At 41.6% G+C, this 25,222-nt stretch overlaps 1 protein-coding gene across 1 annotated transcript in view; it reads right to left on the bottom strand.

Annotated features, from left to right (window-relative positions):
* Positions 1 to 13,184: 13,184 nt before the first annotated feature.
* Positions 13,185 to 25,222, bottom strand: part of LOC124595225 — an 86,960-nt gene continuing 74,922 nt past the window's right edge. Inside the window, exon 2 of the mRNA XM_047133881.1 lies at positions 13,185 to 14,848. Within this exon, the coding sequence (XP_046989837.1) occupies positions 13,481 to 14,848 (1,368 nt within the window). The 3' untranslated portion in view covers positions 13,185 to 13,480. The remainder of the gene's footprint in view (positions 14,849 to 25,222) is intronic.

Below are 25,222 nucleotides of genomic sequence, written 5' to 3'. Positions count from 1 at the left end.
CAAAAGGAAAAGTTATACCTGCTAAAGTTCTGAAATCCTCGTGCAACTGCAGGAAAATTTGCACTTATGCAAAATATGACAAATACGTTATGTTACTCAGGAATTGTACTGATGATGCTGAACATTGTAAGGTTGAAGTGGAACAACAGCAACATTTGGATTGCGGGCTTTCAAATAAAATGAATGATAGTGTGTTGGCCCTCCACTATGTACCGTCCGACTCAGAGCTGAAATATTAAAAGTTTTGGCTGGTTTCGTTGTCTAGGGACTGGGACACATAGTTGCCGCATTACAAGCCAAATAGTGCTGAGTCTACAGTACACAATGTGAATGCACACATCAATCGAATGGTCGAAGGTTCCTATCACTCGGCAATTGCGAATTTTGAATGTAACACAGAAATTTATAAATGAAAGATTGCAATTAAATAAAATCTGCAGGTACTATCTTAACGACTTTAAATGAGTACGATAGTAGAAGTACTTTTGAGAATGTGGTACATTTCTGCAATACACCTATTGGTGTCGATGGTCAAGCAATTAAATAAAATATATGTTGGATAACAAGGAAACAATAGATTCCTACTTCACGTAATTAGTTATGAACAACACCATAACTCGCGAGATATCCACTTCTAAACGCATACTATGTCTTCACTGCAAAACCACGGAAATCTCACTAGTGCACAAGCCGGCACTACGAAATACTCGTATCTCCTGCGACCACGCGCAAATTGCTCCACTCTCTCCAAGCATTATCCTCGAATGGCCATCCCTGTTTCCCATCCAGCACTCCTCCCTCACTTCCATCCAGTCTCCCCATTAACGAGCGCTGTTATTGGCTAGAGTGCTCCTGCCATTTCTTCAAGCCAATACACACTCACATACATATTGCAACTCATACAAAATACTGGATTTACATTTAAATAACTTGAAATTAAATCAATATTCATACAGCTGGACCATAAACACTAACACACATTATTAAATACATAAACAAATCAAATAAACATATATTAAAGGAATAGAAACCAAAAGTAGGCCAGTAGCCTAATGGCTCTATGCTTTCTAAAACACAGTAAATATTTGACCAGTTTCCTCATGAATAGTATATATTGAGTACTTATGGCTTGATGCGATCAGTAGTAATTGGCCACTTTGATCTCCAATGACTGATGTACTATTCAAGTTACATGCCTGTAATTCACACCAATTTAGGTTTACACTAATAGCAATTTAAAGACATGTCGATCAACAAAATCGGATGAACTGTTTAGATTCTGGAAATTCATTGCTAGGTTTTACCTCTTATAATTTACAGTCCGAGACTAAACTTTAATAAAGATATTGAAAATGTGATTACACCACCAGAATTGACATGCAAATAATGGTAAAGGACATGTTTCTTTTTAAGGTGTCATGATTCCTCTGGCTATTATTAATTTCTACATGAACCGTGAAATGTCTGCCTTTATGGTTTCACAAAGTCCACCATCTTTGGAACTCCTGGCATACAAATATCCTTCATCGACACAAAGTACAGTCCTCATCACAGCGTCAACATGGTATTCCCAGCCACGCGGTCAGCCACGGGAACGCCGATGAGCCGCAGCCCACCGAGAGGCCCCTGCACAGCCACGCCAACTCCGAATAGATTAGATTAGATTAATACTAGTTCCATGGACCATGAATACGATATTTCATAATGATGTGGAACGAGTCAAATTTTCCAATACATGACATAATTAAGTTAATTTAACAACTTTATTTTTTTATTTTTTATAATTGTTTTTTTTGTTTGTTTTTTTTTCTTTTTTTCTTAATTTATATCTAAAAATTCCTCTATGGAGAAGAAGGAGTTGTCATTCAGAAATTCTTTTAATTTCTTCTTAAATACTTGTTGGTTATCTGTCAGACTTTTGATACTATTTGGTAAGTGACCAAAGACTTTAGTGGCAGTATAATTCACCCCTTTCTGTGCCAAAGTTAGATTTAATCTTGAATAGTGAAGATCATCCTTTCTCCTAGTATTGTAGTTATGCACACTGCTATTACTTTTGAATTGGGTTTGGTTGTTAATAACAAATTTCATAAGAGTGTATATATACTGAGAGGCTACTTTGAATATCCCTAGACCCTTAAATAAATGTCTGCAGGATGATCTTGGGCGGACTCCAGCTATTATTCTGATTACACGCTTTTGTGCAATAAATACTTTATTCCTCAGTGACGAATTACCCAAAATATGATGCCATATGCAAGCAACGAGTGAAAATAGGCGTAGTAAGCTAATTTACTAACATGTTTATCACCAAAATTTGCAATGACCCTTATTGCGTAAGTAGCTGAACTCAAAAGTTTCAGCAGATCATCAATGTGTTTCTTCCAATTTAATCTCTTATCAATGGACACACCTAAAAATTTTGAATATTGTACCTTAGCTATATGCTTCTGATTAAGGTCTATATTTATTAATGGCGTCATACCATTTACTGTACGGAACAGTATGTACTGTGTCTTATCAAAATTCATTGTGTCCGTTTACAAGGAACCACTTAGTAATTTTCTGAAAGACATTATTGACAATTTCATGAGTTAATTCTTGTTTGTCAGGTGTGATTACTATACTTGTATCATCAGCAAAGAGAACTAACTTTGCCTCTTCATGAATATAGGCAAAGCTAGTTCTCTTTGCTGATGATACAAGTATACTAATCACACCTGACAAACAAGAATTAACTGACGAAATTGTCAATAATGTCTTTCAGAGGGCCACAACTCACCCGTTACCTCACAGGATTTAGCTCAGGCTACTTAAGATCAGATAGACAGTGATAAAAAGAAAGCTGAGCAGAATTCAAATGTAGTAACCCTGGCCTTTGATTTGCAGAAATGTCTACCCACCCCTTTTCTATACTGTGGTATGGCATTTTACAAAGGACAACTTTGGACCTTCATTTTGACCATCTATGTAAAGAGACATAAAGAATGTTTTCCAGTATACACAGAGTACGCGAAGTAACTTCCCCCCTCTTCCAGCGGTGTACCGTAGGTCTCTAGAAGAGCGTAGCATTCCAAAGGATTGGAAAAGGGCACAGGTCATCCCCGTTTTAAAGAAGGGACGTCGAACAGATGTGCAGAACTGTAGACCTATATCTCTAACGTCGGTCAGTTGTAGAATTTTGGGACACGTATTATGTTAGAGTATAATGACTTTTCTGGAGACTAGAAATCTACTCTAGGAATCAGCATGGGTTTCGAAAAAGACGATAATGTGAAACCCAGCTCGCGCTCTTCGTCCACGAGACTCAGAGGACCATAGACACGGGTTCACAGGTAGATGCCGTGTTTCTTGACTTACGCAAGGCGTTCGATACAGTTCCCCACAGTCGTTTGATGAACAAAGTAAGAGCATATGGACTATCAGACAAATTGTGTGATTGGATTGAAGAGGTCCTAGATAACAGAACGCAGCATGTCATTCTCAATGGAGAGAAGTCTTCCGAAGTAAGAGTGATTTCAGGTGTGCTGCAGGGGAGTGTCGTAGGACCGTTGCTATTCACAATATACATAAATGACCTTGTGGATGACATCGGAAGTTCACTGAGGCTTTTTGCGGATGATGCTGTGGTATATCGAGAGGTTGTAACAATGGGAAATTGTACTGAAATGCAGGAGGATCTGCAGCGAATTGACGCATGGTGCAGGGAATGGCAATTGAATCTCAATGTAGACAAGTGTAATGTGCTGCGAATACATAGAAAGAAAGATCCCTTATCATTTAGCTACAATATAGCAGGTCAGCAACTGGAAGCAGTTAATTCCATAAATTATCTGGGAGTAGGCACGTTAGGAGTGATTTAAAATGGAATGACCACAAAGTTGATCGTCGGTAAAGCAGATGCCAGACTGAGATTCATTGGAAGAATCCTAAGGAAATGCAATCCGAAAACAAAGGAAGTATGTTACAGTACGCTTGTTCGCCCACTGCTTGAATACTGCTCAGTAGTGTGGGATCCGTACCGATAGGGTTGATAGAAGAGATAGAGAAGATTCAATGGAGAGCAGCGCACTTCGTTACAGGATCATTTAGTAATCACGAAAGCGTTATGGAGATGATAGATAAACTCCAGTGGAAGGCTCTGCAGGAGAGACGCTCAGTAGTTCGGTACGGGCTTTTGTTGAAGTTTTGAGAAGATACCTTCACTGAGGAGTCGAGCAGTATATTGCTTCCTCCAATGTATATCTCGCGAAGAAACCATGAGGATAAAATCAGAGAGATTAGAGCCCACACAGAGACATACCAACAATCCTTCTTTCCATGAACAATACGAGACTGGAATAGAAGGGAGAACCGATAGAGGTACTCAAGGTACCCTCCGCCACACACCGTCAGGTGGCTTGTGGAGTATGGATGTAGATGTAGATCTAGATATGGAATGAAACAGTTGTAGGAAGAGGTGGCCAAGAAATAGCTTCTTGTCTATAAAATTATTTGATGAAACTGCCTGACAAAATTGTTGAGGTACCCCTGTACAGTGATTCGTGTACCGGACAAAACAAATATTTTTATTGCATCATGTTTCTGAGAGTAGTGGAAGAATTCATGGGTAGGGAACACGTTTGGAAATCAACAACAAGTTTCTTGAAGTCTGACATACTCACTTGGAAGCTGACTCAATTTATGCAGCCACTGAGAAGACAAAGAAAACAACTGTTGAAGTAGAACTGCCAAGAGACTGGGACAAATTAATACGCATGATTCCCCAAAAGCCACCCATAACTGCAACACAGCTGAAACAAAAGGACTTCTACAACTTTAAAGACTTGTTGGAAGTCATTATCTGCACAATAAAATTAACACAGAAGGGAATCCTACTGTTTGGAACAAGATAAAATGGATGAAGTATCACTCAGGTATGCCAGAAATTGTCTTCTACAAACACAGTTACTCCTCAGAAGAACCATTCAAGATTATAAATCTGAACAGAAAGAGACCTTTGCACTTGTGTATACAAAATCTTGCACCTATCTCTGATGCCATCATACCCATTTTAAAAAAGAAATTAAAGGACTTAAGGGATCTCCTTCCATACATCAATGTAAGCAGTCTTCCTTTCTACATACAGTTCATTAATCACCTGGGAGCCAACACATAGTCAGATGAAAGAGATAAACAGATACCTTACGAATGAGAGGATGAGGATGGTGATGGAAATGAGTAATATCTTTTTCTCTCTCCTTTTACAGTATCAATCATAGTGTAAGCAAATTATATGTCTGATATTAAGAAATGTGAATAAATAGTTTCCCCCTGATTACAAGGTCAAACAGTGTTTTTATGATTTACAGTGAAAAAAAATGTGATTTTTGGAACATGTAACAGTTACTATCAGTTATTAAATTCTTGAGGAATGAATAAAGTGTTTAATTAATGAGTACAAGGAAATATTTATCTTAAAATTACCTGTTTCTGGTTATTCACTTTACCTGACCCTGATGTCCAAAGGGCTGATGTCAAATAATGTAAGAGAGGTCATGATGTTAAAAAGGGCCAATGTTCTCTCAAGTCCTTTAATTTTGAAGTTGAAAATTCTAGAAATTCATTATTGAAGAATAAGCAATAGTTAAATTGATTTACTATAACAATAGTAACAAGTGGCCCCAAATATATTGTTAATAGGTGACAGAAAATATACAGGAGCTTTAACTCAAAACTAATATTCTTGACATTGGACCTTTTGGAACCAAGCTACAGAATTTCTTCTTAAAAAGTTAACAATGGATCATAACTCGTCACCAGTAACAATATTCCATAGGAATGTTCAAGTAGTGAAATGATGATGTTCAAGCAAAAATGCAGCAATAATCATCCCTTTGATTTTTGTGCTTTGAATTAGAGCAAGCAGCACTCTTCCACCAGAATTCTGAATCTCACGTATTGAATCCGATGTCAGACAAATGTCAAATGGTCACAATTTATCACATGTCAATTACTGAGACTTTCATAATGTGGAAGATCTTTCATGCCATAATGAGGTTTCTTGAAACACGAAAATCATTCTTGCACCATTTGTCCAAATCACTCAACCCCCATACAATTCCTATCTTTCAAGTTGTCTCCACTGCCTGGACCATTCTATTAAACCCAAAATGAACAATATGTCTCAAATGTTAGACCTTTCTTTCTCAACTTGTGACTGTATTTTATAATGCTTAAACAACTTTCATAAGACTCAAATATGCAAAATGCAATACGTAACATACAAGGTGCGACAATAAAGTAATGAGACTGATGTGAAATAAAATGTTGCTTACCATTGTAGTCAAGTTTAGTGTTGTCTCCTTGGAAGTAGTTCTCTTCAGATTGCACACACTTTTTCCAGCGCTTCTGCCATTCTGGAAATCATCTTCTGTAATATCCTCAGAGACCCTCATCACAGCTTTTTGGACATATTCGGTTGTTTGAAAATGGTGTCCCTTCACCGCTGTTTTGACTCTTGGAAACAGAAAAAAGTCGCATGGAGCTATATCTGGTGAATAAGGTGCCTGTGGTAGTAGTGAAATTTGTTTTGAGGTTAAAAATTGCTGTACTGACAGAGCAGTATGGGATGGCGCATTATCGTGATGCAGAATCCAATTATCAGCAATATTGGCACGGACACGATTAACTCTTTTACGAAACCTTCCTAAAATTTCTTTATAGTAATATTGGTTAGCTGTTTGTCCAAGAGGCACCCACTCTTTATGAACAATTCCTGGAATCAAAGAAGCACACAAGCATGCGTTTCACTCTTGACTTTGACGCACAAGCTGCCTTCACTAAACATTTTATGCCAATGAAAAACTTGAGCTCTCGACATAACCTCCTCTCCACAAGCCTTCTGAAGCTTACCGTTAAGTTGTCATCACATTTTCATCCAATTTAACACAAAATGAAATGGCATACCGTTGCGCAATATTATGTGTTCCATTTCTGTGACAAGAGACACAAACACATGTTAACTTATTACAGCACAACTCATGACTGAGCAGTTGCATCGATGTACTGCTTGGACTAGAAGCAGCTTACAGACCAAGGTCTAAGATATTGTGCCTTTGCAAGCCTGCAGGGTTGCATCTTGCATAGATAATCAGTCTCATTACTTTATTGTCGCACCTCGTAGAGACAAATACTGTAACCAGCCCTGGATCTACGATGTTTCCAACCCAGGGTAAAAGCTTGAGAGTGGCGCATCTCCCCCCCCCCCCCCCCCTCCCCACCCCCTCCTGCTCCCCCTTGAGATTTTGAGATTAGACATCGAAATTTTAAAAAATCGATGTTTCAAAAATATATTCATTTTGTAGCACACATTTTCTGAAGAGTTCTATGTATAAAACATATATGTTTGAGGATAAGCAAGAATGGTTATTTGACCATGCCACAATGCGGTGGCACACCTCTTCACACAGCATTCTTCTATCACAAGTCACTGCATTTCACTGTGTGGAACTCAAATGTGTACATTTTGTAATGGAAGCCATCAAACTAATATTTAGAACAGTGGAGATTAAAATATCCTACGCTGCCACTCCTGCTCCCATCCGGCCACTTTGACATCATACCCTCGTTAAAAACGATTAATACTCGGTGGGATTATTTGTGACTGGGAGAATAAGAACTCTTCAGAAAACTTGCACTCTTTATTGCCTATTAGCTTGTAACTTCCTCTTTTGTGTGATATAAAATTAAATATACAAACATAAAAGCAGTAAAGACAACAGACAAGCAAGATTGTACATATTTCTTCACTCCTTAGATCTCACCATTCACCCATCCAGTTCAATAGTAATATTACCGTGTTCTAGGGCTGGTTGTCCAATATCTCATTTCACTACATTCCATATAGCCATAAGTCTGTTGGAATTACTGATTTCTGATGACATGTGCAAGTTTCTTGATCTTTAATAACTTTTTCAGTAATTTTGAGTCATTTTTGTCATGTGCAACTGCTATAGGATCTCTACCACTCTTGCCAATATACAGGGCTATTACAAATGATTGAAGCGATTTCATAAATTCACTGTAGCTCCATTCATTGACAAATGGTCATGACACACTACAGATACATAGAAAAACTCAAAGTTTTTTACGGCTGAAGCCACACTTCAGGTTTCTGCCGCCAGAGCGCTCGAGAGCGCAGTGAGACAAAATGGCGACAGGAGCCAAGAAAGCGTATGTCGTGCTTGAAATGCACTCACATCAGTCAGTCATAACAGTGCAACAACACTTCAGGACGAAGTTCAACAAAGATCCACGAACTGCTAACTCCATTCAGCAATGGTATGCGCAGTTTAAAGCTTCTGGATGCCTCTGTAAGGGGAAATCAACGGGTCGGCCTGCAGTGAGTGAAGAAACGGTTGAATGCGTGCGGGCAAGTTTCACGCGTAGCCCGCGGAAGTCGACGAATAAAGCAAGCAGGGAGCTAAACGTACCACAGCCGACGGTTTGGAAAATCTTACGGAAAAGGCTAAAGCAGAAGCCTTACCGTTTACAATTGCTACAAGCCCTGACACCCGATGACAAAGTCAAACGCTTTGAATTTTCGGCGCGGTTGCAACAGCTCATGGAAGAGGATGCGTTCAGTGCGAAACTTTTTTTCAGTGATGAAGCAACATTTTTTCTTAATGGTGAAGTGAACAGACACAATGTGCGAATCTGGGCGGTAGAGAATCCTCACGCATTCGTGCAGCAAATTCACAATTCATCAAAAGTTAACGTGTTTTCTGCAATCTCACGGTTTAAAATTTACGGCCCCTTTTTCTTCTGCGAAAAAAACGTTACAGGACACGTGTATCTGGACATGCTGGAAAATTGGCTCATGCCACAACTGGAGACCGACAGCGCCGACTTCATCTTTCAACAGGATGGTGCTCCACCGCACTTCCATCATGATGTTCGGCATTTCTTAAACAGGAGATTGGAAAGCCGATGGATTGGTCGTGGTGGAGATCATGATCAGCAATTCATGCCATGGCCTCCACACTCTCCCGACTTAACGCCATGCGATTTCTTTCTGTGGGGTTATGTGAAAGATTCAGTGTTTAAACCTCCTCTACCAAGATCGTGCCAGAACTGCGAGATCGCATCAACGATGCTTTCGAACTCATTGATGGGGACATGCTGCGCCGAGTGTGGGAGGAACTTGATTATCGGCTTGATGTCTGCCGAATCACTAAAGGGGCACATATTGAATATTTGTGAATACCTAAAAAAGCTTTTGAGTTTTTGTATGTGTGTGCAAAGCATTGTGAAAATATCTCAAATACTAAAGTTATTGTAGAGCTGTGAAATCGCTTCAATCATTTGTAATAACTCTGTACATTTCCCGTTCCCTTTCATAAGATACTTTAACACCTCTAGCGATTCATGGTTTTTCACACAGCTGCTTAAATGTCCTTTATGATTATTTTCAGATAATGACATGACTTTATCATACAATAGATTAAATTTAGCATTTGGTTCATTATAAAGGTAATTCCAAGTCATCTCTTGTTAACTATTCTTAAAAACATTTGTCTAGGAGCCATTAATTATTCTAACTGATTTTCTCTGATGATTATCCATGCTGTAAGGCACTATGTTATTTATCTCAAATTAACCACGCATCTTGGTCAGGAGGGCATTTGTTACTGGTAAACAGTTATTTTCTTGCTTTGAGCTTCAACACAGGAAGCAATATCAATTAGATTCTTAATGTCTTTATCCACTTGTGCTGGAAAGCTAATTGCTGAAACCAAATTGCAGGATCCAAATAAGGTTTCCAGATCTTTTTCCTTCCACAATCCTTTACAAAATCTTCACTGAAACCACTACTAATTTAACTGTTTGCTGCAGTCTGATAGATATCACAGTAAGGAATCCAAATTCCTCAAACAGTTCAAAATTTCCCCGTGGGGATCTATAAAGTTACAATTAAAAGTTAACTATTTTTTGGTATTAATTCACATGCACAGACTTCTATGTGTTTAACACTACAAAACCGACTTGTCTAAATGTTTTAGCACTTGTTTTTTGTCTTAATGTATGGAACAACTCCTCCTTTACCCATATTAGTTGTGCCTTTTATATGCCGCAGACACTGTGCGTTACCATTCAGGCACTGTTGCCAGCAGGCTGCTGGTCACTTGTTACACCAGCACTGCTGCATTCGCTGACATCAGCACATGTCAAGGTGGCATTGCAAATTTGGAACCACAATATGAGTGATGTAGCTTGTTTTCTAATAAAATGCGTGACTATTAACAATGTTTTCTTGACCAACTATCGGCCAACATTCTGATGACAACCCAACCCATCACCTCACCTCAACCCTGCCACTGTAGAGGTGGCCTGCTCAGATCTCTACAGTATGGTGCTTATCTAAGAGTGATACAGTTTTAGAGCGCTTTCTGCCTCTGTGTGATGCCGTTTACAAAACCACAGAAAACATTCCTGCTATACACAATACTATGCTCACACATATAGTGTGATTGCTGAAGCATGAGTAGAGTTTAGAATATTTTGGAACTAATTAACGATTTATTGACACATAGTCAGCACGGTTTCAGAAAATATCGTCGTCGTGAAACACAGCTAGCTCTTTATACTCATGAAGTAATAAATGCTATCGACAGGGGATGTCAAATTGATTCCATATTTTTAGATTTCCAGAAGGCTTTCGACACTGTTCCTCACAAGCGTCTTCTAACCAAACTGCGTGTCTACAGAGTATCGCCTCAGTTGTACGACTGGATTCATGCCTCAGTTGTGTGACTGGATTCATGGTTTCCTGTCAGAAAGGTCACAGTTCATAGTAATAGAAGGAAAGACATCGAGTAAAACAGAAGTAATATCCGGCATTCCCCAAGGAAGTTTTATAGGCCCTCTATTGTTCCTGATCTATATTAACGACATAAGAGACAATCTGAGTACCCGTCTTAGATGATGCTGTCATTTACTGTCTTGTAAAGTCATCAGATGATCAAAACAACTTGCAAAATGATTTAGATAAGATATCTGTATGGTGTGAAAAGTGGCAACTGACCCTGAATAAGGAAAAGTGTGAAGTTATTCACATGAGTACTAAAATAATTCAGCTAAATTTTGATTACGCAATAAGTCATACAAATCTGAAGGCTGTAAATTCAACTAAATACTTAGGGATTACAATTACAAATAACCTAAATTGGAACAATCACATAGATAATGTTGTAGGTAGAGCAAACCAAAGACTGCGATTCATTGGCAGAACACTTAGAAGGTGCAAAGGTCTACCAGAGATACTGCTTACACCACGCTTGTCCGCCCTATTCAGGAGTATTGCTGTGTGGTGTGGGATCCGCATCAGGTGAGACTCATGGATGACATCAAAAAAGTACAAAGAAGGGCAGCTTGTTTTGTGTTATCGCAAAATAGGGGAGATAATGCCACAGATGTGATATGTGAATTGGAGTGGCAATCATTAAACCAAAGGCATTTTTCGTTGCAATGGGATCTTCTCGTGAAATTTCAATCGCCAGTTTTCTCCTCCAATTGCGAAAACATTCTGTTGGCACCCACCTACATAGCGAGAAACGATGATCATCATGATAAAATAAATCAGGGCTCGCACAGAAAAATTTAAGTGCTCGTTTTTCCTGCATACCATTTGAGAGTGGAGCGCTAGAGAGACAGCTTGAAGGTGGTTCATTGAACCCTCTTCCAGGCACTTCATTGTGAATAGCAGAGTAAACACGTAGATATAGATGTACATCTAGGGCCGCCAGGTTCATCAGATACAAATTCTGCTTGAAATTGCTACACATTATGTATACGTATGGTGTACATGTACAGTTACAATACATATTATTATTCATCACATGAAACGTAAATGTAATATTAGTATGGTTTCCAATAGCCCATGTAGAAAAAACTTGCCTTTAGCCCCATAACACAAAATCTCCAGTTATCTCATTTTTATTATTTTGACAAAAACTTAAAATCCTTGGGCATACTTGGGCAACTTAAGAACACACCTTCGAAAAATAAAACCCCCACATATATCCATTTCAGCACTGGTAAGTGTTCAGCAAGCAGAGAGTATCCGGTCGTACATTTGTAACCTTGCTGTTGTGGTTTGGTTGATATCATTGCCACTAGATATCATCTTTACTGTGTGCAGCTTTGGACACTCAGCAACAAAGAGCATTCTTTCTGACTATTCTGTATTGTTCTCTAGGCAATGCTTTCAAAGAAGGATGGCTACAGTGATCCTGAGTTTGAAACAGAATTTAGCAGCTCAGAAAGAGAGAGGGGGAGGGTGTGATGTTACTTCATTAGAGACTGAAAGTGAGGACAGCTCATCAGTTGAGTGACAATTGCTTATCAATGCTTTGTGATAAATACATCCACTGTGATCCAGCCAGCTGCTCCAAGATTTATCTTCACAGGAAATCATTGTGAAATATATGGTTAGATTTCATAGCTTCAAAGAAACTAAAAAATGACTTCAGATTTCAGGATTTTTGGTCAAGATGTGCGAGTATACTTGGGATTTTAATATTGGGGCTCTTCGAAATTTTGTAACTCATTATTTTGAGCTTTAAAGCTATCTTTAGTTGTCTGTATGTAATGTCATTCATTATAGGATATTTCTCATTAATACAAAAATTATTATTTTTTGGAACATGATTTTTTTAAAATCAATATGTTAAGGGGTTAATCCAGTTTGCCTTCATTCTAGACTGCTGTACAAAAATGTGTTGTTCTATCACATATGGTGCTGTATTTACCCCAGTATCGCTACAGAAGAATGCTGAAGATAAGGTGGGTAGATCACGTAACTAATGAGGAGGTATTGAATAGGATTGGGGAGAAGAGAAGTTTGTGGCACAACTTGACTAGAAGAAGGGATCGGTTGGTAGGACATGTTTTGAGGCATCAAGGGATCACAAATTTAGCATTGGAGGGCAGCATGGAGGGTAAAAATCGTAGAGGGAGACCAAGAGATGAATATACTAAGCAGATTCAGAAGGATGTAGGTTGCAGTAGGTACTGGGAGATGAAGAAGCTTGCACAGGATAGAGTAGCATGGAGAGCTGCATCAAACCAGTCTCAGGACTGAAGACCACAACAACAGCATCTAGAAATATGCTGCTGCAAAAATAAAACAGGAGAGAACAAAGCAATTTTTATAGGAATGTATTTTTAGGAACTTTACAATTTTCGTCAAGAGATATGCAACATAATATATAATTAAACTAAATTTTGTTTTTTAGGACTAAATGAAATTACAATACAAATGATGAAAATGAAACGTTATCTATCTGAATCATACTGATACAGACTACCCATGTGCTTACAGCTTAGCCAATGAAGCAATGATGTACAACATCAAAATAAATAAATTAATGCCTCAAATGTCAATGAATTCATTGAATAACTTTATGATCAGTCTTAGAACGAAAAATCTTATGTCCAGTCACAGGAAAATATTTTTACATGCAACTGCATTTCGCGTGTCAGAAGTACCCCCATCTGTGCCAAAACTTGCTCCAAACAGCAGAATACCTCGAGAGCGACCTCCACGTGGAGGACAGATTTCCTTTCTGCCCCTCTTCTGCTCAGTGGAATAACTGATGGGCACATCACACTTCTCCATGTCTGCAGGAACTGCTTTGTCAGTTCTAACAATCAACTGTTTCTGAAAACTTTCTACAATATTATTTACATTGCTGTGTTTCCTCTGATACAAAAGTTTCTCATCATCACTTTCAGCAGGTGAGATAATGTCATTTACTTGTCTGTTCCCCTCTGTTACACCTGGTGGTACATCCTCAGTGTCTTCAACATTGCTAACACTCTCCCTGTCACTTTGCTGGACATAAGGTACAAAGCTACCTTGCTTGTGGGAGACCTTTTCCTCAAAGCTCTCAACAAGTTGTAGACTGTCATTCTTAGCCTCATTATCGGATTCTTTGTCCTTAGTGCTTTTCTTCCACCCTTGGCAGTTTTTGTTGTCTGAACTGGGAGTTACAACCTCTTTTCTCTGGAATGACTGGGAAAACTGGCCAGCATAATTAGCGGCATGGGCTCCTATAGCATGCCTAGAGTTTAGCATTCCTTTGTTGCTGGTACCACGTTTCCACCATGGAGAACCAGGGCCACTGTGGAAACTAACACCAGGGACATATAAAATCCCACCCCGCCCTTGGCCACTCCAAACACTGGTGTCTTCAGCAGGTTTCTTTGAACTGTCAGGTTTTCTTATATTTGTCGTGTCCAGAAGCCTGCCACGGCCTCGACCACCCCAGCCTCCTTCAGAACCGCTGACACTGAGAAAGGCTCGTTGGGATCCATCTGGTTCTGAGGAGTCATCCGTAGTCGAATTGGAGCGCTGGGACTGTCGACGCATGTCCGCCCATGACAGATGGCCACCACGCCTGTTAGCACTACGTAAGGCCGATGGGATCTGATTGGTGCCTTTGTTTCCACGAATGTTGATCCTTTTACTGCCACGAAACCCCTCTACAAGCTCTTGGAGTCCACTTATATCAGTCTGTTTACCTGACCGACTGGTTAGGAAACCAGTGCCCTGTGGAGATCTGGGAGCAGAGTCACCATACAATCCGCTGCCAACACTGCTTCCACTGATTTGTTCAGATCTGTAGATGGCATCTTTTGCACGACCGCGGCCTCGGCCTCGACCACGACCACGAGCAAATTCAGGAACACCGCCCCGGCCTCGCCCAGAGTTACAGGCAGAGCCATGGCCAGGTCCAGGTCCAGGTCTACGGTGATTACCAAGGTTGCCTTCATCTCTCTCTTTAGTCATCACTCCAGTGGAAGGCTGTGAAATCAAAAGAAATAAAGTGCAAAAACTTGTTCACACATAATTAATACATTACAAATAGCAACGTGGACTGTAGACGTCATATGAAACAAACTATCACGTTCTAAAGCAGAACAGAAGCTAATAGGAGATACTCATAATGACATGAATTGACTAATTGTGAATTCAAGCTCTTATATTTTTTCTGATCTCTGAGGGGGTTTAGAAAATCTGAAATCTGCGAATATTTTAAGCGAAAATATGGAAATCTTTATTCCACTCATGAGAAATTATAAACAAAATATAAGGAGTCGAATGAAAACCAGACATGGAAAGTAGTGAAAAAAACTGTATTATTTCGAAAGTAATAGCCATAACGTAATATATCTATCTCACTGTGGGACAAAATGTCCAATGCCTTCATGAAAAAATTGTAACGAGGAGTGGTTTTCTTTGTCCAAATCATATTGACGGCCATGAATGTATTTCTCCTGGGACCCAAAAATATGGAAAGCAACCCCTCACACATCCTCCATGCAGTCCCAATCTCCCCCATGTGGTTTCCATATTTTTGAAGCCCTGAAGAAAGACATTCATGGTTGTCAGTTTACTTCAAATGAAGAGATGTATGCCTGGGAATAATCAGGGTTCCGAAGGCAACAGTTAAGATTTTTGGCATCGAGAAATGATAAATATGGTGATGTGGTGAGCAATTCTATCTGCGAAGATATCAAATCCTCCGTCCCTATCCCCTACCTCAGTATACACGAAGTAGGTGAAGTGCATAATTAAATTCCTTTTGGTAAAAGTTATATTCTGCTGTATAAGAGAAATACTAGGAAACAGGAAAGTGATTTTTGTGAGTGTAAAGATTCAGAAATTATTTAACTGAAAGATTAATTTTCGTAATTAGTCGGCATGGGATATTTAATGAAATTATTGCAACATTGTTAATCTACATACTGAATATCATTGAACTACACGAAAAAAAAACTCAAAATTTGTTACAAACTATGGCGTGCACACACTATTCAACATGTAAATGTCACTGCAGATATTCGGATTTGGGTTATGACATGTTCGACATGCCTGCCATCATTGTCGACGAAGTGGCGCAAATGAATAGACAAATTCAGCATTACTTGCTGAAGTATCGGAACATCGATGCTGTCGATGGCATCCTGAATGGCTGTTTTCAGCTCAGCAATGGTTGTCTTTGATATAGCCCACAAAAAGGAGTCGCATATGTTCATATCCAGAGAATACGGCGCCCAATCGAGGCGCATGCCAGTGGCCTATGGGTACCCCAGAGCCTGAATGCGATCCCGTAAGTGGTCCTCTAGGACATCAAACACTCTCCTGTTTCGATGTGGTCGAGCTCCATCTTGCATGAACCACATCTTGTCGAAATCAGGGTCACTCTGGATACTGGTGATGAGTTTATCTTCCAGAACCTTGGCGTACCGTTCGGTAGTCGCCGTGCCATAAAGGAATATCGCACCGATTATTTCGTGACTGGACACTGCACACCGCACAGTCATCCGTAAAGGGGAAAGAGACCCCGATCGCGAAATGCGGATCCTCAGTCCCCCCAAATGAGCCAATTTTGCTTATTGACGAACCCATCCAAATGAAAGTGGGCTTCGTCGCAAAACCAAACAGCACAGATAAATTGGTTGTTCTATTCAGTCACCGCACTGGTACCTTTCCGAAACTATCTCAAAAAGAAAATGCACTAGACTTTTTTTCCTCCATTTTACTATTTCATTTCAGTATCCGCTCCACGGATTATTATTATTATTATTTTTCCTCAGTTTGAATACCGTTATCAGTGACATTTCCTTGATCTTGGGTACTGGCCCATTGACCATCGGTATCCAGGCAACCGTACTGTTTATTATTATTATTATTATTATTATTATTATTTGCTTTCGTTATGCTGAGCAAAACTTCGCTTCACAGACGATTTCGTATCGCGAGCGGTTAACACTGTGATATTGTCGCAGAAGAAAGCGAGTAGCACCGTGGTGTAGTGGTTATGATACTAAACTGTTGCATGAAGGGTCGTGAGTTGGACTGTACAATTTTAATATCTATATTCGGTTCGAGTACATTCTAGAAGTATCCACAATGTCAAGAATCATTGTACTGGAATGTTCTGTAGCTGTATATATACTGTATGTGTTCTGGCCGGAGGCAGTTCGCTCCCCACCCCTGTATGTGCAAGTGTTGGATAAACCTTCGTTAAGTGAAGTTAGTGTTCGTCATTCATCTCATTACACCTTCTTCTACATGAGATTATTCTGGTGGAGGCGCCGGGTACTGGAACTTGTGATAGCGCACATTATCGACGACACAGTGGCTCCCATCAGGCCACGACAGAGCCGCCGTTTACGTGGCGAGAAACCTGAGTTCGAGCCATATTCAACAGATCGCAATCTATCGGAGACAGAAGAAGAAGAGGACGTCACGCTGACAGCAACTGTTGCCACCACATAAGACATCCTTCCGGGTTCTCTGGTCACGATGGCCAAGATCCAAACAAGTGGCTGAAGGTATATGAGCGTATAGTCAAATCTAACAAATGGGATGACACTGTGTGTTTGGCTAACGCATTTTTCTACTTGGAGGGCAGTGCCACGCAATGGTATGGGAACAACGAGGAGTAGTTCACAAGCTGGGAAGTATTCCAGGCCGAACTGCGCAAGTATTTCGGCGACACACAACAAGTGCAAGGCTGAAGATAAAGTGAAGGGCACAGCGTCCAGGAGAAACTGCAGCAGCCTACATTCAAGACGTCTCGGTGCTGTGTACAATAGTGGGGCCTAGAATGAAGGAGGAAGGTAAAGTTGAACATCTCATGAAAGGTGTTGCTGAGGACATGTATCAAGCCCTACTCCTGAAGGAGATTTCGACAGCAAACGACTTCATAAAATGGTGCCGGTATATCGAGACAATGCATCAAGAAAGAATTACATGCAAGAAGTTTGAACGGCTTCCAAACGTCGTATCGATGTCTCTGATGGAGGAAGCATCTGATTTCACAAGCGTTCTCCGTTAGATAGTGAGAGAGGAAGTTCAGAAGGCACTTGGATTGCACGGCGAGCAAATAACCGAGACGCTTCAAGAGGTCATAAGGAAGGAAGTAGAACAGACAATGAACCCAATCTCTCGTCCTTCATTTCCTTTTAAAACGGTGAAAAAGTCGAGACCCAGGCGGAGTTATGTTCCCACAAAGCCACATGAGGAACCTGTTTGGGCACCAAGGATGACTCACGTCTGGAGGACCCAGGATAACCAACCAGTATGTTTCCACTGCGGAAGACCGGGGCGTGTGGTGCGCTATTGTCGAGAAAGGCGGCGGATATTTGATGACGCCCGCGCCGGAAGACAGCAGACCGATCTTAGTCGACGCCAACTCCGGGACGACGAAGATGAACAAGAAGGTGTGGGTGCAGGACGACGTAGGTCACCATCGCCGCAAGCTAGCAGTTGGAGAGGGCGCTCCCCAACACGCCGATCAAGGTCTCCATCGCCGTTTAGAAGCTCCAGCCGATCACCTGGGCGCCGCAGCCTGGAAAACTAAAGGGCGCGACCTTCCTTGGAGGTGAGGCCGCAGCCGAGAAAAATCCTCCGCCGTCAATCACTACAAAATGATAGGAAACTACGCCGATATCCTCATGGATGGCCGACCAAGTTCTTGTGGACTCTGGAGCATCATATTCATTCATTTCGGAGAAGTACCGTCGCCAGTTGCAGAAAACCGTATTCGTCGACAGCAAAAGTCTCTGCTGAAGGTGGCTAATGGGAAACATGTAAAACCTACAGGAAGATGTACCATTCATGTGGGTATAAGTGGCCGTACACAGCCCTTAGAATTCATTGTCTTACAAGAGTGTAGTCATGACGTCATTCTCGGATCGGACTTTTAAAAAAGCTTCTCAGGCAATTATAGATTGTGGTCGCTCGAAGATTATGCTAGACGAGATGAGATACTGTGGACCGGAAGATGCGCATCCGAGTGTGTGGAGACTGTGTGTGCTGGATGAAGTGATCATTCTTGCAGTCAGCGCTAGAAAGGTAACTGTCAAGTGTCATAACTTGGTCGGTTTATCCTCTGTCGTCACGTTTAAGAACGGGTTCGGTTAATTGTGGATAGTTAACTGTCGCCAAGAAACGCAGATCCTTCCAAGACGCATGTGCATAGCAAACGCTGAGCCGTTAACTGAAGAACAGCTGAGCATCATAGAAACTTCCCATGCCGAGCCTGTGGGCGAAATTAGCCCTACCACTACGAAACAAGATCTTCTAGCTCGACTGTCACCAGATCTCACTAATGAACAACAGAAGAAGCTACTTGCCATTCTTAAAGAGTTCTCTGAATCCTTCAATCAACAGGTGAAGAGCAAATTTGACAAATCGACGGTGAAGCACCGGATTAGCAGTGGAGACCATCAACCAATAAGCCAGAGAGCATACCGTCTGTCAGCAACGGAACGTCGAATAATTTGCGATGAGGTAGAGAAAATGATGAAGAATATCATTCAGCCTTTGCAGAGCCCATGGTCGTCACCACGTCGAATAATTTGCGATGAGGTAGAGAAAATGATGAAGAATATCATTCAGCCTTTGCAGAGCCCATGGTCGTCACCAATGATCCTCGTCAGGGAGAAGGATGGCAGTTGGCGCTTTTGCGTTGATTACAGGAAGCTTAATAAGATAACTAAAAAGGACGTTTACCCTCTTCCACGAATTGACGATATACTAGATTGTCTGAAGGGAACTAAGTTTTTCCCAACCATGGACATTTATTCGGGATACTGGCAAATCGAAGTAGATGAGGCTGATCGTGAGAAAACTGCATTCATCACCCATGAGGGCCTGTATGAGTTTAAAGTAATGCCGTTTGGTTTCTGTAATGCGCTAGCAACTTTTGAACGGATGATGGATAATCTTCTAAGGCACCTGAAGTGAACAACGTGTCTTTGTTATTTAGATGACATTATAGTGTTCTCAGAGACATTTGATGAATATATAAAAACAATGAGGGCCGTTCTGAAGTGTCTCCAACAAGGTGGACTGAAACTTAATCCAAGAAAGTGTCTCTTTGGAGCAAAAGAAATCAAAATACTTGGACACCTTGTGTCAAACGAAGGTGCGCGGCTAGACCCAGAAAAGGTGAGATCTATAACGGAACTTCCTATTCCTAAAAGTGTTAGAGATGTGAGATGCTACCTCGGATTATGTTCTTATTACTGTCTTTTAATCAAAGAGTTTTGCATCAAAGCCAGGCCACTCCAAGAATTGTTAAAAGCTGATGTTAAATTTATCTGGTGTGGTGCTTATCAAGATTCTTTCGATGTGCTCCGAAAAGCTCTGATGACTGACCCTGTACTTGGTCTGAATGATGAGAGAGCACCTACAGAACTAAATACAGATGCTAACGGGTATGGGATCGGTGCTGTTCTGGTGCAAATTTCGGATGGAAAAGAGAAGGTTATAGCCTAGGCTTCTAGGACACTTACAAAAGCCGAGAGAAACTACTGAACTACAGAAAGAGAATGTCTTGATGTGATCTGGGCCATGTGCAAGTTTCGACAGTACCTCTATGGAAGGCCATTCACAGTTGTTACAGATCATAATTCACTTTGTTGGTTGACAGGTCTTAAGGATTCAACAGGACGACTCGCCAGGTGGGCCCTACGTCTTCGAGAGCATGACATTACCATAGTGCACAAAAGTGGAAGAAAACACCAAGACCGAGCGAGGTGGCTCAGTGGTAAGACACTGGACTCGCATTCGGGAGGACGACGGTTCAATCCCGCGTCCGGCCATCCTGATTTAGGTTTTCCGTGATTTCTCTAAATCGCTCCAGGCAAATGTCGGGATGGTTCCTTTGAAAGGGCACGGCCGACTTCCTTCCCCGTCCTTCCCTAATTCGAATAGACCGATGACCTAGCTGTCTGGTCTCCTTCCCCAACCAACCAACCAAAACACCAAGATGCCGGCTGTCTCTCAAGAAACCCTGTGCAAGACCATCAAGACTTTGATGATGATAGTGACTGTCTCGCTGCACTCCAGGGTCTCTCTGGCGAACAGAAGAAGGACGCCAAGATATCTCAAATTATGCTTGCCTTAAAATCGGTCAGAGGATGTGAAAGGACAATTTAAGGTAGTTAATGGATTACTTTACAAGAAAAACTTTGATCTGTTTGGAAAGAGGTGGCTACCAGTGATTCCTAAACACACGCGCTTAGATGTTCTATAGAAATTTCATGACGCACCTGAGGCCGAATATTTAGGATTTATTAAGACATACGATAGAATCCACAAGAGATTTTCCTGGCCAGGTTTATTTAGGAGTGTCCGTCACTATGTGTTGCACTGTCGAGAATGCCAGTGCAGTCCCTCAGAAACCACCTGGCCGACTCATACCAATCCATCAGCCGAAACGCCTTTCCAGCGTGTTGGGATTGACCTCTTCGGACGATTTCCAATGTCTGCTAGTGGCAATAGATGGATTATTGTTTGGACTGATTATCTGACTTAATTACGGATCGAATCTTGTGACAGACATAAGCCGTCAGTGCAACATTACTCATCACATGACTGCCTACCACCTGCAAACCAACGGGCTTATTGAATGCCTTAATAAGACCTTGGCCGACATGCTATCAGTGTTCGTCAATGGTGAGCAGACCAACTGGCATGAGGTACTACCTTTCATGACGTTTGCCTACAACACCGCCAAACAAGACACCACAGGATTTACGCCATTTTTCCTGGTGCATGGGCGTGAGGCGACGACGACGATGGACACCGTGTTTCCATTACATTCTGATGACGTGGACGACGACTACATCGGCCAGGTCTTAACCAGAGCTGAAGAAGCTTGGCAGTTAGATCGACTCCGCACGCTGCAGACTCAAGAAAACGATGGCTGAAGGTATGACGCGAGCCACCGCCCTGTTGTCTACCAGCCTGATGACCTCGTCTGGATCTTCACTCCTGTTCGCAAGGTTGGTCTCTCTGAGAAGGTCCTCAGGCGCTACTTAGGGCCTTATAAGGTTGTAAGACAGTTGTCTGATGTTGCTTATGAAGTTGAAAATTTCGACCCCGACACAAGACGACGAAAGATCAGAGATACGGTCCACGGCCTTCGAATGAAGCCCTATAAGGATCCTGCAACCAAGGGTAAATTCGAAGCTCCAGCGACAGGCAACAAGAGGAAAGGTGACGAAGAGCCAGCCTACCGGCAAAAGAAGTTCTAGGAAGATCACAACGAGGGAGAGCATCAGTCATCGGGAGTCGGAGTATGCAAGACCGATATTCGGTTCGAGTACATTCTGGAATTATCTACAATGTCAAGAATCATTACACTGGAATGTTCTGCAGCTGTATAGTGTATGTGTTCTGGCCGGAGGCAGTTCGCTCCGCGCTCTTGTGTGTGCAAGAGCTGAATGAACCTTCGTTAAGTGAAGTTAGTGTTCGTCATTCATGTAATTACACCTTCTTCTACATGACAATATTATGAAATATGTACCACCTCGAGTACTCGTCTAAAAACATATGCAGTCACATATCACCAAATGTGTGCAAGTTGAAAACAATTTCTTGGTGTCAGTATTGGGCAAATTGTGTTATAGGAAAATCTCTCTCTCTCTCTCTCTCTCTCTCTCTCTCTCTCTCTCTCTCTCTCTCTCTCTGTGTGTGTGTGTGTGTGTGTGTGTGTGTGTGTGTGTGTGTGTGTGTGTGTGTGGGCGCGCGTGCTGCTCCATTTCCACACGGATATGTATTGTACAGTTACTGATCTCGGGACTCCATTAACCCAAAAGAGACATACTGTCTCACATTGTGTCGTCTTCTTCATCACCTACAGCCCACGGCCACTTCAACAATCTTTCTCCACGTATCTCTCTTCTCCGTTTTCCCTTCCATCCTCGTATCTCTATCTTAGTAAGGTCAGCCAAAAGACTGTCCAGTGATCTTGCTCTTAATTGGGCCTTCCTTCTGGTGGAATACAACCTGCCTTTATTATTCGTTTGGGCATATTATCATCTGTCATTCTCTCCACATATCCTAACCAGCATGTTCTTTGTTATTTATTAAATTTCACTTTGTCTTTCCTTTGTATAAGCTGTTGTAGACTACTGGCCATTAAAATTGTTACACCAAGAAGAAATGCAGATGTTAAACGGGTATCCATTGGACAAATATACTATACTAGAACTGACATGTGATTACATTTTCACGCAATTTGGGTGCATAGATCCTGAGAAATCAGTACCCACAACAACCACCTCTGGCCGTAATAACGGCCTTGATACGCCTGGGCATTGAGTCAAACAGAGCTTGGATGGCGTGTACAGGTACAGCTGCCCATGCAGCTTCAACACGATACCACACTTCGTAAAGAGTAGTGACTGGCGTATTGTGACGAGCCAGTTGCTCGCCCACCACTGACCAGACAATTGGTGAGAGATCCGGAGAATGTGCTGGCCAGGGCAGCAGTCGAACATTTTCTGTATCCAGAAAGGCCCGTGCAGGACCTGCAACATGCGGTCGTGCGTTATCCTGCTGAAATGTAGGGTTTCGCAGAGATCGAATGAAAGGTAGAGCCACAGGTCGTAACACATCTGAAATGTAACGTCCACTGTTCAAAGTGCCGTCAGTGCGAACAAGAGGTGACCGAGACGTGTAACCAATGGCACCCCATACCATCACGCCGGGTGATACGTCAGTATGGCGATGACGAACACACGTTTCCAATGTGCGTTCACCGCGAAGTCGCCAAACACTGATGCGACCATCATGATGCTGTAAACAGAAACTGGATTCATCCGAAAAAATTACGTTTTGCCATTCGTGCACCCAGGTTCGTCGTTGAGTACAATATCGCAGGCGCTCCTGTCTGTGATGCAGCGTCAAGGGTAACCGCAGCCATGGTCTCAGAGCTGATAGTCCATGCTGCTGCAAACGTCGTCGAACAGTTCGTGCAGATGGTTGTTGTCTTGCAAACGTCCCCATCTGTTGACTCAGGGATCGAGACGTGGTTGCACGATCCTTTACAGCCATGCGGATAAGATGCCTGTCATCTCGACTGCTAGTGATACGAGGCCGTTGGGATCCGGCACGGCGTTCTGTATTACCCTCCTGAACCTACCGATTCCATATTCTGCTAACAGTCATTGGATCTAGACCAACGCGAGCAGCAATGCCGCGATACGATAAACTGCAATCGCGATAGGCTACAATCCGACTTTTATCAAAGTCGGAAACGTGATGGTACGCATTTCTCCTTCTTACACGAGGCATCACAACAACGTTTTACCAGGCAACGTCGGTCAACTGCTGTTTGTGTATGATAATTAGGTTGGAAACTTCCCTCATGTCAGCACGTTGTAGGTGTCGCCACCGACGCGAACCTTGTGTGAATGCTCTGAAAAGCTAATCATTTGCATATCACAGCATCTTCTTCCTGTCGGTTAAATTTCACGTCTGTAGCACGTCATCTTCGTGGTGTAGCAATTTTAATGGCCTGTAGTGTAATTCATGGTTGCTGCTTCTCTCCGGACCAATAAATTTTTCGTAGGATTTTACTTTCAAATGTCCTTAGTTTTCATGTCTGCTCCTGTCACCGTGTACATTTCTGAGCCATATGTAACAGCTGATCGCACAGGGGAATGTTACACTTTTAACTTGATTGTTCTTGTAGTTGGAGAATTCTTTAATACCTGTACGTATGCATAATAGAGTGTTTCCTTTTTTTATCCTTCTCTCTAATACATGTCTGATACTATTATTATCGTCGCTGTTTAAGAGCACACCTAAATAATGGAAGCACCTGACGGCTTTAAAACAATTATTAGAGACCTCCGGTGGTGTTCTTCCCGTTGAACTGGACATTACCATGTATTTAGTTTTTTTTTTTCGTTTTCCGTAAGTCCAATTTTTGCTCCTTCTGCTTCCATTATTTCATACATTTCTTTAAGATTGTTTACGTCTCTTGATACAATTGCAGTATCATCCGCATATGCACATACCTGACTGGATTTTTATCGTTGCTGTTGCTCTCTTGCCTGTTTTTTTTTTTTTTTTTTTTTTTTTTTGTAACAGACTAAGCAGTGCTACACTAAAAAGGACTGCAGATGTACTATCGCCCAACCTCACTCTGTCTGTCAAGTTGAAGCTCTTGATCACTTTGTTGTTCACTTTTGTTTTCGTGTCCTTCATTGTTAAAGCGCAGTGTGTTACTTGGCTTGTGAACAGTTAATCGTCATAACTGCAGAATTTGGTGGGCAGTGCATCCACATGAAGTTATTCAGCATCAACGTGACTCTCCCAAAGTTAATGTCTGGTGCAGTTTGATGGAAGATCTTGTGATTGGACTTT

The sequence above is a fragment of the Schistocerca americana genome, chromosome 2 (assembly GCF_021461395.2).
Source record: "Schistocerca americana isolate TAMUIC-IGC-003095 chromosome 2, iqSchAmer2.1, whole genome shotgun sequence".
Lineage (NCBI taxonomy): Eukaryota > Metazoa > Arthropoda > Insecta > Orthoptera > Acrididae > Schistocerca > Schistocerca americana.
This window is presented reverse-complemented; position numbering and strand designations above follow the sequence as displayed.